At 45.3% G+C, this 16,214-nt stretch overlaps 1 protein-coding gene across 2 annotated transcripts in view; it reads left to right on the forward strand.

The window, feature by feature from the left end:
* GNAO1 (G protein subunit alpha o1) overlaps positions 1–16,214 on the forward strand; it is a 175,722-nt gene that overhangs the window by 121,454 nt on the left and 38,054 nt on the right. For both annotated transcript variants that reach the window (XM_044269539.1, XM_044269538.1), the window contains exon 4: positions 13,363–13,523. In XM_044269539.1, the coding sequence (XP_044125474.1) occupies positions 13,363–13,523 (161 nt within the window). The remainder of the gene's footprint in view (positions 1–13,362; positions 13,524–16,214) is intronic.

The following is a 16,214-nucleotide window of genomic DNA, read 5'->3' on the forward strand; positions in this document are numbered from 1 at the left end:
GCGGACACATTTGAACATGGGACCAACACAGATGCCGTCAGCTGCCAAGTGCACATGTAACAGGTCAGCCAGTGTCATAGAGACAGATCTGCTGACAGATGCCCTTTAAGTTCCGGTATACAGGAAGAAGGATTATACTGTATATGGTTTAGATCAATATACTTTAATTATCTTATGTTGTCTATGTTGTAGACTTTTAGACCGAAAACATTGTTTTAGATGCCAGTCTTAAAAACCCTGCGCTGGCATCTACATAACTTAGGCGCCCTTGCTGGCGTAGATTTAGGTAATTAGAAAATGATAAATAAGGCAGGCCTCTTTCCTGCCCACATAACCCCCCCCCCCCCCCCCCCTTTTCTTTAAATAGAACTAGCGTATGTGGCGACCAAATCTGCAATGGATATATGCCAAAAAGTGGAGTATATCTAATCATAAATGACCCCCCAAATATTCTGCAGAGAGAATTACAAAGACATATGGCCTCTGTGTCCTTGAAGTGACTGAAGGAGAGGCTCCGAGACTCGAGGTTTTCACTGACTCTTTCAAATAAAGGTTTGATTGGCACACGAGGTCCGAACCTTAAGGGATGACTCTACTGCTCCGAGATCAATTACCAAACACTGCTGCACACACAGAACAGAAGTGCCGCCTAAACAAATCTCTGCATTACTTACACATTGTAATATATTATGTCGAGACTTGTGAAATGTACCCGTCATTGGCAGATAGTTTAATTATCTAGTTTTAAACTCTTGGCGAGAACATCGACACGTCAGCACTTTCCATTTACTAGGTGATTTCAGTAGTTTTTTATGTAGGGAGATGTTCTAAAACTGCGGAACCATTGTGAAGAACGTATTGGAGGATTGAACAAATGACAACTCCTTATTTTTGGACTTGCTCCCTGCACTGCAGAATTGTCTTTTCTGCTGCTGTTTATGGCAGCCTGTAGTTTGTCTATGAGCGGCAGTGTGCAGGTGGTCATAAAACAGACAGGTGTACCAGGCGTCGTCTACTAGGGGTTTGGATTTCATTGCTGGGTATATTTGGAGCACTCGCGTGATCTCTGAATTGATAGCAGTGATAATTGTAAGGAACTGTTTAGTTGCCCATAATTTACTTTAAAATGACTACATAGGCAAAGCTTCAGTATAAAGGGGTTTTCCACTCCTTCAATAGTGAGGGCCTATCCTCAGGATAGGTGATCAGTTTGTGATGGCCATGGGTCCGACACCCTGCACCCCTGATGATCCGTTGCTCCAGTATTGGACCTACACAGCTCCATCCATTGTGTAGTGGACGGAGCTGGTTACTGCAGCCTTCCCGTTTGTGGGGGCAGCGCTGCAGTTACCAGCCATGTCTGCTACACAATGGACGGAGCTGTGTAGGTCCAATACCGGAGTTGCTTCCAAGCAGCTTTTTAGTTTGGGTGCTGGATGTCGGACCCCCCCCCCCCAAACCCAATCACATATTGATGGATAGGCCATCAATATAAAAGGAGTGGTCAAGGCCTTTTAAATAGGTTGTTCACTTATGGGGACCTTTTCTACAGACCCCCTAGCGTAGCTGGATCCACAGTGGTAATCATAATTACATGCCACAGGGTTACGGCTCCATCGCGGTTGCTGCAGGTCCTAGGTCATGGATTGACTTGGGTCATTTGACCGCTGCAGCCAATGATTGGCCACAGCAGTCATGTGTCACCCATGTGTCATGTCACTGGCTCACGTGACACATGGGTGACATGTCACTGCTGCAGCCAGTGGGGGAACCTGGAATCTGCGGAGCCGGCTGGACAATGATGTAGCAGGAACCCGGTGGCGGGTATCGGGTAAGTAGGATTACCATCGCAGGTCCGGCCGCACTGTGGAAAAGGTCCCTGGGGTGAACAACTCCTTTAAGGCCATATTCACATAACGTTTATAGCCAACGTATATACAATGGATGACTGATGAATGTTGTACAGTGGCATCTGTCACCGATACGGTTTTATTTTAAGAATTTCTGGTGGTATACTGACTCTTGGCCTCTGTAACCCTATGGAAATGTTTAGCATGTACGTCGGGAGCTGCATAAACGGATGTCACAAACATGATGTAAACATGGCCTAAGAGGGGTATGAAGAGTTAGAAAAACTATTGTGTCCCCCGGGACAGCTCATCCAGGTAAATGTGACCGCTCTGCAATGTCAGTAGCACCACATGGCGTCACAGCGCGCACACACAGTGCTTATTTGTCTGCATTTCAACTTCCGAAGCCAATTATGTGCCGCACCATGTGCTGGAGGCTTGGAAATGGTAAGAGAAGGTGCTGAAAAGTAGAATTTTACTTGGTGATGTGTAAACTTTGCATTAGTAACCAGTGTGCCATTCACAAAGCATTACTATGTGCCCGTCAAACAGGGCAGCCATTCATCTGCCAGCGTACTGAATGTCCTCTCCTGGGGCCTCTCGGCTAGTGCAAGATTCTCACTCCGCTGCCAAGTATGCATCCTGACAACATCCTTGTTCAGTTGTACAGGATATGCCTCACTCCACTAGGGCGCCCATGTCACGTCAACTCTAAAGGGGGTGACTTGTTTAGACAAAGGGGGTGCATCCTGTTTAATGCCAGCCAGCAAACCATCCTGTCACTAGCTGTCATGCCCTCCCCTTTGCTAGCTTATCTTAAGAAGGTTTATAGGTTTTGTCTATTGCTATGTATTCTGTAGAAGGACTTGGGTGGTGATGGGCTTGTGGTTCTGGGTTTCATTCTGGCGGTGAGTCCAAATGAAAAATCCAGTGGCTAAGAAACCGGTTATGTGGTGGTGGTGAGGGTGTGTGTGCTGCAACCTGTGGTAAGAGTCATTTTGTGACGGTTTTTCATTGCTCCTCTTCTCCATCTTATCCCAGTCAAGGATACTCTGCTCATCTCTGTCCCATTTTGTCTTTTAGCTCTGCACCCGCAAGTACAGTAAATGGGAAATTCAGTATGTGGTAAGGTGATATGCATAGCCTGGTGCCCACGCTGCCCCGACCACAGGGCAGTTCTTAGTTCCAGATATTAGTCCTTAGGTGCGTCCTGTACACCTGCCCCCCCCCCACCCCCGCTTCTAGTAGCATAGACCATCCATGTTCATCACTGTCTCTTCTTTCTGATGGAAAAATAATGAAACCAGGTCATCAGGTGCAGCGTTGCCTTCAGTCTCCAGCCAACTGAGCAAATGCGTAGTGACGAGCTTCTGCGGAAGCAGGCCGAGCTTCAAAAAGCAGACTCCTCGCCTTTATGTTTTCATTCAAGGCCTCCATTTCAGGTCGATGATAAATTGCTGCCTTCAGGGTTGCAGAACCTGGCCTTTCCATTTTATATTACAGAGAATTTCCTACTTTAAAGGGAACCTATCACATTGAACATGGTGTGTGCGCGCTCAAGGCAGCATGTTAGAGAGCAGAAGGAGCTGAGCAGACTGATATATAGTTTTATGGGGGGAAAAATCTGTAAAACTTCAGTAATTTATTCATTTTTATTTCTGCACATTCTGGGCTTTAAAGTCCAGGAGACGGTCCTATCAGTGACTGACAGCTGTCTCTCTATGACTGTGTATACAGATATAGCTGTCGATCACTGATAGGACCGCCTCCTGGACTTCAAAGTCAACCCTAACCCAGAATAAGCAGGAATTTAGATGAATATAACACAAGTTTTACTGAATCTTTTCCCATAAAACTATACATAAATCTGCTCAACTCTACCTGCACTATAAAATACTGCTTGCAGATTATTTAGCATTTCCATGGTGACAGGTTCTCTTTTAAAGTGTTTTTCTGGTAAAAATTGTTATTTAACAAGTTCCTGCAGAATGACCCCTGAAACAGAAGATTCATACTTACCTGATCCATGCCTCTCGCGTCCTCCGCGCTGCCTCCGCCTTCCCGTCCTGGCACTGTTTACATCCAGCTGGCTATGGGCAAGGTCACATGCACCGCTCTAGCCAATGACTGGCTCCAGCGATGATGTGGCCACAAGCAGTGCGTCACCTCTAAAGCCAGTCATTGGCTGGAGCGGTGCATGTGACCATGCCCATAGCCAGCCAAATGTAAACAGTGCCAAGACCAGAAGATGGAGGCAGCGTGGCGCAGGTTAGGTATGATTGTACTGGGGCTGGAACATGTTAAAAAATAAATAAAAAAATCAGTTTTAACCGGCAAACCCCTTTAAGCCACTGAGTTCTCTGCCTCTGTGAAATTCTTAGCATTTCCATGTACATGTTATATCTGGAAAGCTGGTTGTCAGCCAATATGGCTGCCATGACTGCTCACGCAGGGTTGTCATCCAACTCTTCTAGGTTCCTGAGTGATACATTTTGCGTTGCATTCTTACTACCCTAGTGCGGCAAACCCAGGTGAATTTGCTCTTACGGAAGCCTATAAGAGCTGGGTGATAGAAGAGGGCTATAAGGACCGATAGTTACTGGTGGCTTTACTTTTAGAGCTGTATATGCAGCCATGTACACATCCATCGGTAAACTTTTTGCCAAAAATTTGAATAGATCCCAGCAGAAGGGAGAGAGAATATAGTTGTGACCATGGATCCACAAGTAAGACCACCATCATGAGCTCCAGGGAGATTGAATATGGTTATGATCTTGGACCCATAACTAATGCCATCATCACGAGCTCCAGGGAGACTGAATATGGTTGTGACCATGGGCTCATAAGTAAGGCCATTATCAGGAGCTCCAGGGAGACAATACAATTGTGATTTGGAGCCATAAGAGGCCATCATCAGGTGCTCCATGGAGACAGAATATGGTTGTCACCTTTAACGTATAAGTAAGGCCATCATCATTAGATCTGAGGAGACAGAATACGGTTCTAACGATGGATCCATAATGAGGCTAGTATGAGCTCCATGTGCTTTAAAAAATATAACATGGTGCTGTATTGTCTTAAAACGTGAATAAACCTAGGTTCTTAAAAGGGTTCATTCATATGTACCTAACACAATTGTGCATGTATTTCATCCTGGTAGCCTCTCTCATAGGGTTGGCTATACACGAGACAAGCTTTTGGCCGACCCTATTCCTCCCTCCCTCCCATACACACGTGCACTAGGCTTTGTAGAGCATGTATGTAAGGAGAATGGAATAAGTAGATGCCAAGCACCTCTGGAGACGTCTTTTCTCTCTGGAGTACAAAATGATCGAACATGTTGAAATCTAACTGCCCAATCCTTTGTCCCTACATCTGCTGTCAGGGGATAGTTGGGACACCCACATTCACAGTAAATGGTTGGTTAGCCCAACTGAAATTGTGTATCGTCACCTTTAGAAAAGGAGCAATCTTCTTAGAACCTCCTCTCGAGAACTGTAAATGCCCTCAAGGCCTATTTCAGATGTCCGCATTAAAAATCGTCTGTGTTGCCGTAGCAACACATGGAAGAATTTTAAAAGGCCAGATAGGTCCATATGTCCACATTGGGCGGGGACCTGGTGACCACCGGCGACAGTTGTCTTCTCTGGTATAGAAGCCCATGTTCTCTGAGACGTGGGACAAAGTAGAGGACCCCTGAGGGTCTGTGAACACCACAATTTACTCCTATGGGGCGTAGATTGCGTTCTTGAGAATTAGATCTAAAGGGGTTTTCCAATCCCAGACCTCTGTCGTATTGATTGGTTTGGGAGGGGGTGATCCTTATAGTCCTGAGATTAGTGCAGAGGTGGCCATGCATGAGAGGTCACTCCATTAAAAAATCTAGTGGGGTAATGTGAAGAAACCTTGCTATCCGCTGCAGATATGGTGTTGCTGGAACACACCCTTCTTGTGGCTTTCTTCGGATGCCGTCTCTCCGAGCATCATTCCTCCTTCTGCCTCCCTTTCCTATTCATTTTTCACACATATCTTCCGCTGGGTTTGGGCGGCGGGGAGATGAAATAGAAATGTTGCCATGGTGACGAAGCTCATTAATGGAGCTTCTCTTGAGTCTGCACCCGAGTGCTTTCTGGTGATGAAGACAGAGGGGCCCGGCATTCAGCCTCTTGTAACGTGTGCACAGTGGATCCGTGAGAGCAGCCGTAAAACCCATAGTCCTAGAACCAATTATCTAAATATCATGCTACGCCCAGGAATTCCAACAGAGACGCCTTTCCAAAATGTGGCCAAGTGCCGTCTACATGTAATTGACAGTGTAAGCTGGGAGTTGTTAGCGACCCCTGATTCTGTAGCATTTACATGCTAAAATAGGGCAGAGCTCGACTGAGAAAACAGGGACAACGCTGCCTCTAGTGGACAAATGGTTAACTGTTCTTCCAGGTCGCCTGGATATAGATGACGGCCACAGCCCAGATAAGCAGCACAGATGCTACCCTATGGCAGAGCTCCATACCACTACTTGGACTGGTCCTAGCGACAACCATCACAATAAAGGGGTTCTCCCCTTTTATATCAATAAGACATATTGTATAACGGAAAGTTAGGACACTTTCTTATATGGTTTGTGTTTCAAATCATCACAGTTTTCGTTTCTCATGACAGATGAAAAACAGTGCTGATCTCACTGGAAGACTTATTAAAGGGATTGTCACCCCCAGTTTATATGTCCTATTAGGACATACAGTATGAACATCCGAAAGGGCTCTCTAGAGATGAGCATATTTTGTTTCAGGTCCGATTTGTTGAATTTTTCCAAAAAGTTTGATTTGTGCTGAAATAATTTTACCTGAATCAAATATGCCCCAGTTGCTGGCTCTGATTCGCCCAAAACGAATCACAAATTTGGGTTAGCATCCAGACCTTTTGGGAAATTCATCCCAACTTCCCACTGGTGGAATCGCTTCACTCATCCTAACTTGAGAGTTGGGACCGATCACTATGAATCAAAATGGAGAGAAAATTTGCGGCTCCCGTCTTGGTGGACTTGAGTGATCCTTGTGTTGGGCCCATATCACACCAACAGGTTATCTGACCAATATCTGTCCAATCAGACCAATAGTTGGTGTGTAATCGGCCATCTGACCAATGATTGGTCAGATAATCTGTTGGTGTAATACAGGCCTTATCCAGTATATCAATGGCTAGTTGTCTGAATGGTCTCCATGTAATACTACACTTGCCCAGCAGCTTATTAGAAAAGAGGGCCCCACCATTAGCCACAGTATGTGTCTGGTACTGCAGCTCAGCCTCATTCATGTTATTGAGGCTGTACTGTAATACCAGAGACTTCCCATGTACAAGACTGGAGCAGCTTCTAATGCTGAACAAGTGTCAACCGAAAACGACCTGACGTTTTACTCATGTTTTTCTATTAGACATATTGTTGAAGAATTTTTGGTGGTTATTTTTAATTTTCTATTTCAATATGTATTTAAAAAAAACTAAGCCTAATAGGCGCCACTTCTTGGTCTGTACAGATCACCTTTCAGAGGTCATCTCCTTACCACCACATATGCAGGATTGCAATATCAGATACCATAGATTAGATGGATAGATAACACAGGATCCACCATTCACAATAGGTGATCTCTGCTCAGATCATGCCTCTTCCATAGAAGTCAGTGAGGACCCTCCTGTCCATTGTGTCTAAGGCCTAGGGTGACTGCTGTAAAGCAACACACTAAATGCTGTTCACAAGAGCTCAGGCAGGGTAGTTGCCCCCCATAATCATGTTCCGGAAATCTACTATTAGAAAATGGGTTGTCAGAAAGGGGCGCAGGCAGATTCTGTTCGTCACATGCAGGTACCATATGCTGGTGCAATCCTACCGGCATACCGTGTGTCCCAGGCAGACCAGCTTGTTCAGTGCCAGTGTGCTTTCGGAGGCCATATTAGTGTAGGTAGAGACTGCTCGTGGTATTGGGTTCTATAGGGGGACATTTGTTAGAGCTTTAAGGCCACTACTTTGGAGTAAAAAAATCACAAATTAAGAAACACATTATATTTGCTCCATAATTCATGATTTTTATATTTATTTTTTTTAGCTTCTGCTTTTTTATAGCAGAGAGAAACTGGGCAGGGCTTCGTTGAGGGCGCCTGTCAGATTTATTATAGCTTCTGGCTGGTGTAGACTTTAACGGTATAGTAAGTGTAGCAGCACATAAGAGTATACTGGCCTTATATGTGGTGGTGCATGCGGTGTTAGACGCCAGTCCGTAGCTCCCCTCCAAGTATGCAACCATAAAACAGTAGTACCGCAGCACTCTCTTGTCTCTACTCCTTTATTTCATCAAAATCATGCGACGTTTCGACTTGAACAGTCTTTTTCAAGGCTAGAAAAAGACCGCTCAGGTCGAAACGTCGCATGAATTTGATGGAATAAAGGATATATAGAGACAAGAGAGTGCTGCGGTTCTACTGTTTTATGGCGTAGACTTTATGCGCCAGAGATTCACATCAGCCTCTTGGTAAATTAGGCGCATCTTACTCCAGCTCTAGGGGAGGATCAAGACTGGCCTATGGGAACACCAGCCTTGATCAATTCCCCCCTTTGTATGACATTTGGTCTAAGGGGTTTCCAGGTTTTCTATACTGATGACCTATCCTCAGGATTGGGCATAAGTACCTGATCGGTGGGGTCCGACACCCAGGACCGGACCCCCCGCCGATCAGCTGTTTTGAGAAGGCATTGGTGCTCCTGCTGCTGCCGCCTTCTGGAACAGCTGGTCGGCGGGGGTCCTGGGTTTCGGACCCCTACTGATCAGGTACTGATGATCCATCCAGATGATAAGTCATCAGTATAAAAGACCTGGAAATCATTTTTATATGGTCAGTGAACTCCACATGTAGCTTTTTATCACTTTCTTAGCTCTTTGTCATGAAATCGGTTCAGTAGTCATTAGGAGGTGTGTGTACTATATGGCATAATCCAGAATTTACTGCAGGTACGAAGCGCAGGAGACATCAGGGAAGAATCCAGCTGTGCAGGGTTGTGTGTGCTCCTGCGGCCTTGTGCCTCCCTGCGGTGATGTAACGCTGTCCATTAGTCAGCCTGCCTTTATGCTATATGTTCTCCTAGTCATGGTCATGCCACTTTCTGTGGTTATTGTCTCCTCTTCATTGCATTATACTCGACCTCTGTTAATATTAATCCTAGCGGCATCACAGCCACATTAGGCGATTGTTGGGGAGTCATTGCTTGATGGCCTTCTTAAAGGGGTAGCACAGGTTCAGTAAAACAGGTCTCATCCCCATTGAAATGAATGCTGCAATCTGTTGTTTCTTCACGTTCCCACAGTCCTCACCTCTTCACATTCCCTGTTGTAAGTTCGTTGTTTCAGTTAATGGACCCTTCCTTCCATAAATGAAAAGACTGGCAGACAGATGGCGAGGGCACATTGGGGCAGCGTGACGGCACACAGGGGACAGGAAGCCAGAAATGAGGCCCAATGCAAGATATATATTTCAAATGTAAATGATGCCCACTGTGCTCAGGGAGGGGGATTTGTGTTAAAGGTTAGACCCAGCATGGGATCCGCCCTGCGGAGAGCAGAATTTGAGCTGTGCTGTCTGCAAACAATTAATTGGACTCTGGGATCTAATGAAGCCGCTCATGATGATGTCAGCGCTGAAAATCGTGGCCGTTCTTAAGTCATTTAACTCGCATCGCTGCCGCGCAGGTTCTGTCTGTCCTATGATGCCTGAATAGAGCGCCTCCAATTACATGTGTACAGAAACATATGGATTTAAGGGGAAATTCACCGTTAAACCAGGCAGTATGGGGGTTATTTATCAAGAACGGGGTATTCTATGCCAGTCTTAATGTCGCCCGGCCACCTGAGAATACGCTTGATTTATGATAAGATGCACGCCGCGTCATAAATGAAGTATATCTTTCAACAGTCCATGCCCCTAGATCTCCATTATCAGTTACACCAGAAAAGCAGCGTGAATAATGCAAAATCTTCCAGTATGGTGTAAAAGTGCTGTTTTAACCCCTTAAGGGCACCCACATACATATACGACGGAAGTCTGGGGTTTAAAGATGGTGCCCGCTCAGAAGCTGAGCAGGCACCGTAGTCACAGGGTGCCCACTGTTTTACACAGCAGACAACCAGAGGCAATGTCTATCATTGGCGATGATGCCAATCAAAGACATTAAACCCCTCAGGTGCCTTGGCTGATTGCGACCAGGGCATCTGAGCGGTGAAACCCCAGGAGCACTTGGCTCCTCTGCACCAATATTTAGGGAGTTGTTCGGTTGCTGGGGGAGCCTTGGGTCTTCTGAAGGCTTTGAGGCCTGTCATAGTGATGTTCCTATGGAGCCCTACGTTGGCTGGCCCCTCCAGGCTAGCTCAGCTGAATTTAATGATGCCTTTAACTTAGCGATCTGTTTGTTTCATTCTGGAGAAAAAGTACTTTTAATCAATGTGCAAATGACCAGTTAAATGCACCAAAGGCGGACCAAGCCACTCTGTGCACCAGATGACTGTCAATCAAGGAGAGGGAGGGGCTGGCAGGAGCAAGAGTGCACAGAGTGGTTTAGGCCTGCCCTCTGTGCACTTAAGTGCTCATTTGTATACAGATTCAAAATATTTTTTTCTCCAGGATGAAGCAAGTGAAAGCTATCATTACATTCAGCCGAGCTAGGCCTACAAGCTATTGTGCCTGGTTTACCAATGAATTTCCCGGTGACACACTCCCTTTTGCATGGTTTTCTGTGTGTTTGACTTCATCCTATGGCACACTGTGGTCTGGATCATAGTAGGGTCCTTCAGACTTCTCGTCTCCGCTGCAAGATACAGAATGCTTATGATCATCAGTTGTTTGATGCCTGCCTACTATAGTGGGGTATTTTCAAGGCTAAGGCTTCCTATATCTTACCTTCTATTTGTGTTTTCTGAGTGTAAGACCCAGTATGATTGATTTGTATCTGCTGCTTTAACTTTTAGTGTAATCTGAGGACATGCTTGGCATTAGGGATGCCAACCCATCACATGCATGAAAAATTAGGTCATTTGGAGCCTGCCTATGATGGGAGTGTGAAAAATGAGGTCAGTTGGGGTTGTCCGTTATGGGCAAGCAAAGAGCTAGACATTGTGGACGGGTCCCTAATAATGACATTTTTCAGTCGCTGTCCAGTGGTCTCCTGTACTGTATAGCATGAGCTCTGGTCTCTGTCCTCATTTAGTGTCAAGTGCCCCAAGTTGATTTAGAAGGTAGTGGATTAATGGCCAAGTAGTCCCAGATTATAAATGATGGTTGGCTGGTGTCATGGCAGAGTATATCTGATGCCTACAGCTGGTGGACCCTCCTAACCTTGTATCTGAGTTTGTGTATTTTAGAAGTGAGAAGAAGACTGTACCTGAAGATCTTCCAGCGTTATTCATACAAGCATCAGATGAGTTACATGTGGATTTTGTATCAGATTTGACCATGTATATGGAAAGGGTGAAGCCCACAATGGAAACCTAAAGCATAAATTGACGTTAAAATCCATACCGAGTGTCAATTTCCGATGGACTAAGCACAGAATTTTACTGTGGATGAGATGTGTTATATCTCATGCACTTTGCTGCCTCCATAAACTGCGGCAGGTTTTCTGCACGGCAGAAAATATACATTGTATGTGCCCCATGTGGATATAACTAATATAAGAATAGGGTAGTAGCCACATTCCTAGTACATGGCACCTAGGTACATGTGCTCTCTGGCTTGTAACCTCAATTACTGCTGTACCGTTCTCTCTTCCACAGGGTAGCACGCAGTGAGAATTTAGCTAAAACCCAGAGAACCCCTTTAAAGTACTGTTTGCCAGTTTAATTACATAGAGGACTACAGCACACTCTGTATAATGGAGTATCTGTATTTTGTATACTTTGTGGTATTAATGTGTCACCTTGAGATTAGATAAAGTATAAATTAACAGATTTTTGTCTGTGTGCGTGCAGCCATTTGAAATTATTAAAAAATAATAATAAAAAATTTTTTTTTTTTGAGATGCCAATGTGCGATCATGGTTATTCTTGCTGCTGACTTATTTGAGCAGTGGTCAACCTTTGGGCCCAGTCATCTAAAAGGCCAGCTGATCAAACGCTCATTCTGCTGACGGCTATCTCTCCGGACCCACACATAAACATACACGCTAGGCTAAACAGGGAGAGAGGAGAAAGCTGCTGCCAGACACGTCTAGCACCGGCTTATCACCCACAAAAATGAAAGGATCCAACGTGCCCGATCCTTCTCTCCACCAAGATCGATTGTCGAGGGAGGGTCTACACCTAATATCGTCAAACGGCCCCACTGAACTCTGCAGGTTCAGCCAACATTTATCTAATGTGTATGGGCACATTTGGGGGCATTTTAATTGGTCTGTGCAGGGGTGGGGGGTTGGCGCCACCTCCTTCTCCCTTTAGCAGACCTGTAAAAGGTCTACTTACCTGCTTCCTGGACCTGGCTACCGGCTCGTTCTCCTCCTGGCCTCGATTTCACACCGCTGCAGCCAGTCACTGGCTGCAGAGCTGACCTGCTCCCCTTGTGTCATATGAAATGTTCACGTGACACAAGGGGAGCAGGTCACCACTGCGGCCATCAGCTGGCTGCAGCGGCTTCAAAATGGAAGTTTACAGCCTGCAAGCTAAGCAGGAAGCCAAGGCCAGGAAGAGAAGGAGCCTGGAACCAGTGCCGGAAAGCAGGCAAGTGTGTTTTGACAACCAAATCCCCCCACACACACAGGTGCACAACCCTTTTAAGTAATACATTGCAGCTCCATAGAATATTATTTTCAGAAATGCTTTTTTTTTAACCTGTGGTTACTTTCCCACTTCCACCTACACTGGAGACTTTGACCATTGTTGACTTGCTCTCCAAAACTGACGTGTTCCTTCTGCCCTGTAAGAAGGATGATTTATGCCAGTCTCTGCCTAGAAAATGAATATCTGCTCTACTGGAGATTGCGTTTATTGGACACAAAATGACATCTCTGAATGGCGTACGGTTACAAGATTCCGGATATGGCGGTTTATTGTCAATTCATTTGGAAAATTAGGTCTAATTATCTGACTTGTGTGGAATCCCCATACACTTTCCATCTTCAGTTTTCCCAGCTGAATTTTGATAAATGATGAACGTTTTTCAGGCTGTATCTCTTACAAACATGTTTGTGTGAGGGTAATTTAATGATGGAAAAAAACCTATAATGGTTTATTGCTGGTCAATTACATATTTTCCAGCCCATATTAACATAGCCGTTTAGCTTCTTCTCAATTATAATGGTTATAGTATCTGGAGGTCTGTCATGGTTACAGCTTGTTTGCTGCTTGCTGTAGATGGTTGCCCCCACACTCTGCTAGATATATAAGCTGTATACTTCATTCTCCTACTGATAGGTCCTTGAATTTTGCTTCACTGGTGGCTTAATGGTTTTATTTTTATTTTTTCTTTCATGTCCTAGGCTGATGCCAAGATGGTCTGTGACGTGGTGAGTCGCATGGAAGACACAGAACCTTTCTCTCCTGAGCTGCTTTCGGCCATGATAAGACTGTGGTCAGATTCTGGAATCCAGGAGTGCTTCAACCGATCCAGGGAATATCAACTTAACGACTCCGCTAAATAGTACGTGAGCTGTTCTTCTTAGAGAGAAATATGTCTTTATCATACTAATATATAAAGGCAAGCCATGTTGCCAATGACTCCCTTCTTCTAATTGGCTAGGGCGGTCACATGTTGCTACCCCTTAAGCCAATCAGCGGCAGGATGAAGCAGACATCCATAGTGCTAACTGCTGAAGCACAGCTTCTCAGCCTGCCTCTCATCTCCCTCCATAGACAATTCTAAGAAATGTGCTGTTTTACATGTAAACTTTATTTAGTGGAGCCGATTTATCAAACCTGTCTGTAAATATGGTTTGTTGCCTGAAATAACCAATCACAGCACAACTTTCACATTACCAGCGCATTTTAGATCGCTATGGGTTAACAGGAGTCCAATACTCAGTAACCCTCTTTCCCCTTTACTTTCCCTCTACCAGTGAAGTAGTGGACTCTGCCAGCATGGGTGTAGAGTGGGTTAAGTGGTGCCTGTAGAAGGGTATTGAATATGGAGTAGTGGATGTTCCCGTCGTGGTTGAGGAACGGTTTGCCTTTCGCCATCTACTTCTTTAAGAAGTGCGTTGTGAGGAGGGGGGTGTCTATCACTATCTGGAAGTCAGTGTGTGTCGATACAGTCAGTATAATAGATATAGGGGAGCAAAAATATAAAAAGTATGAAGCAACATGTGGAAGGGGGTCCACATCTCCTGCCCTGGAAGGTTCATTGTCCTGCAAATGCTTCTACGATTTTAGCGTTTTCTAGAGCCCATTTTATTTTTTGCACAATGGGCATACAGGGGACAAAGTAGTGACACACAGGAGACAGTGATGGCATACAGGGGACAGTAATGGCCATACGCAGGGGACAGAGTGATGGTTTTCTGGAGCCCATTGTATACACTAGCGTGTCTATTTCATTTAATGTAAGATATCGACAGTATCCACTATAACGGTGACAATTACATTACGCCGCTCCTGTAACAGTCACCTCCACAGAGGCCGCCCCTTTATTAGCGACCTCCTCAGTACCCCATCTCATTAACAGTGATTTCCACAATAACCTGTCGTCTTAACAGTGACCTCCACAGAGCTCCATTCCCTTAAAATGTGATCTCCACAACACCCCGCCCCCTAAACAATGACCTCTATGGCACTGACCTCCATAGCAGACCATCACCTTAACTGTGACCTCCACCGTTCCCTGCCCCCTTAACATTGACCTCCACAGCAGCCCGCCCTCTTATCAGTGACCTCCACAGTGGCTGCCCCTTTATTAGTGACCTCCACAGTACCCCATCTTAACAGTGATTTCCACAACACCCCATCCCCTTAACAGTGGCCTCTACAGCAATCTGCCCTTTAACACTGACCTCCATAGCAGACCGTCCCCTTAACTGTGACCTCCACAGCAGCCTGCCCCTAGGTTGGTCAGGGGTTCGGTTTTAGGCTGGACAGTCCGGCTTTCAGACTCCCTGTCCTCTGTCCGATGCCGGGCCTGGACGGATGCAGGGATGTCCTTTTGAACAGCTCACTCTCAGGCAGCAGCACTGTGCTGTCTGAGTGTGAGCTGCAGGGAGAAGGTCACCCTCCCTCCCACCCCTACAGCTGACAGAAGTTGATTTTTTTCCTTCAGTTTTTCAATCCCCGGGACCTGATTGCAGAGTTTTTAAGTCTGTCTTTTCACCCTACCTGCCCCCTTAACTGTGACCTCCACAGCACTCCGCTCCCTTAGCAGTGTCATCCACAGCGCCCTGCCCCTTTAAAGCTGACCCACAGCCGTGAATGAGTTGTTATGGAAACCTGGTGTAAAACTGTGTGTATGTGGAGACTAAGGGCCTGCAAGCTTCTATTGGCTGATAAGGGTCATGTGACCAGGCTTCTATTGGCTAATGCATTCTTTGGGAATATCTCAGGAACGGTACGTCCTAGAGAGCTGAGGTCTAAAACCTTCCTGGACACCTGATGTACCTGTGTGCCAAAGTTCGTGATTGTAAATGTGACGGTGCAGATTCCTTTAGCGGACATACACACATAAATACACGCGGCTTTATATATTAGATATATATATTTAATATAGTGTTTATTACATTATATGTCCTTAACACTAGGTCAAAGGCCAGTACAGAGACAGGGCATCTTTTAATACTAAGGACTAGAGTTGTCACAATACCAGAATTTTGAGTTTGATTTCGATACCAAGAAAACTGTTGAGATACATGATACCAATTCAAAACCGTGCAAAAAAGAAAGATTAAAAAATACCCACACATTAACCTACAATGTATCACAGGCAGAATAAGACATTTGCCTGAAAAACAAATAGCTGCACCCTCTTCTCTCGTCGCCGGGTGTTCTACTTCCACTAAAAGAAAGAAGGACTCACATCAGCGTAGAAGGAGGTTCTTTACTTCTATTTAGAGCAGTGACACTAAGGAACGGTCTACCAGTGGAGGTTGTGATGGTAAATTCATTAAAAGATTTAAAAAATATAATATCAGAAGTTATGGTTACGAGAGTACTACAGGTAGGTCATAATCCAGGAATTTATCCTGATTTCTCTCCTCTGGGTCAATACTACAGGATAAGGGTCCATTTACACGTCAGTGTTCTGGTCAGTAATTTCCATTAGTGATTGTGAGCCAAAACCAGGATTGGAGCCTCCATAGACAAAAGGTAGAAGGGAAAGATCTGCTCCTGTTCTGTGTTTAGAGCCACA

Source organism: Bufo gargarizans, chromosome 10, assembly GCF_014858855.1.
Source record: "Bufo gargarizans isolate SCDJY-AF-19 chromosome 10, ASM1485885v1, whole genome shotgun sequence".
Lineage (NCBI taxonomy): Eukaryota > Metazoa > Chordata > Amphibia > Anura > Bufonidae > Bufo > Bufo gargarizans.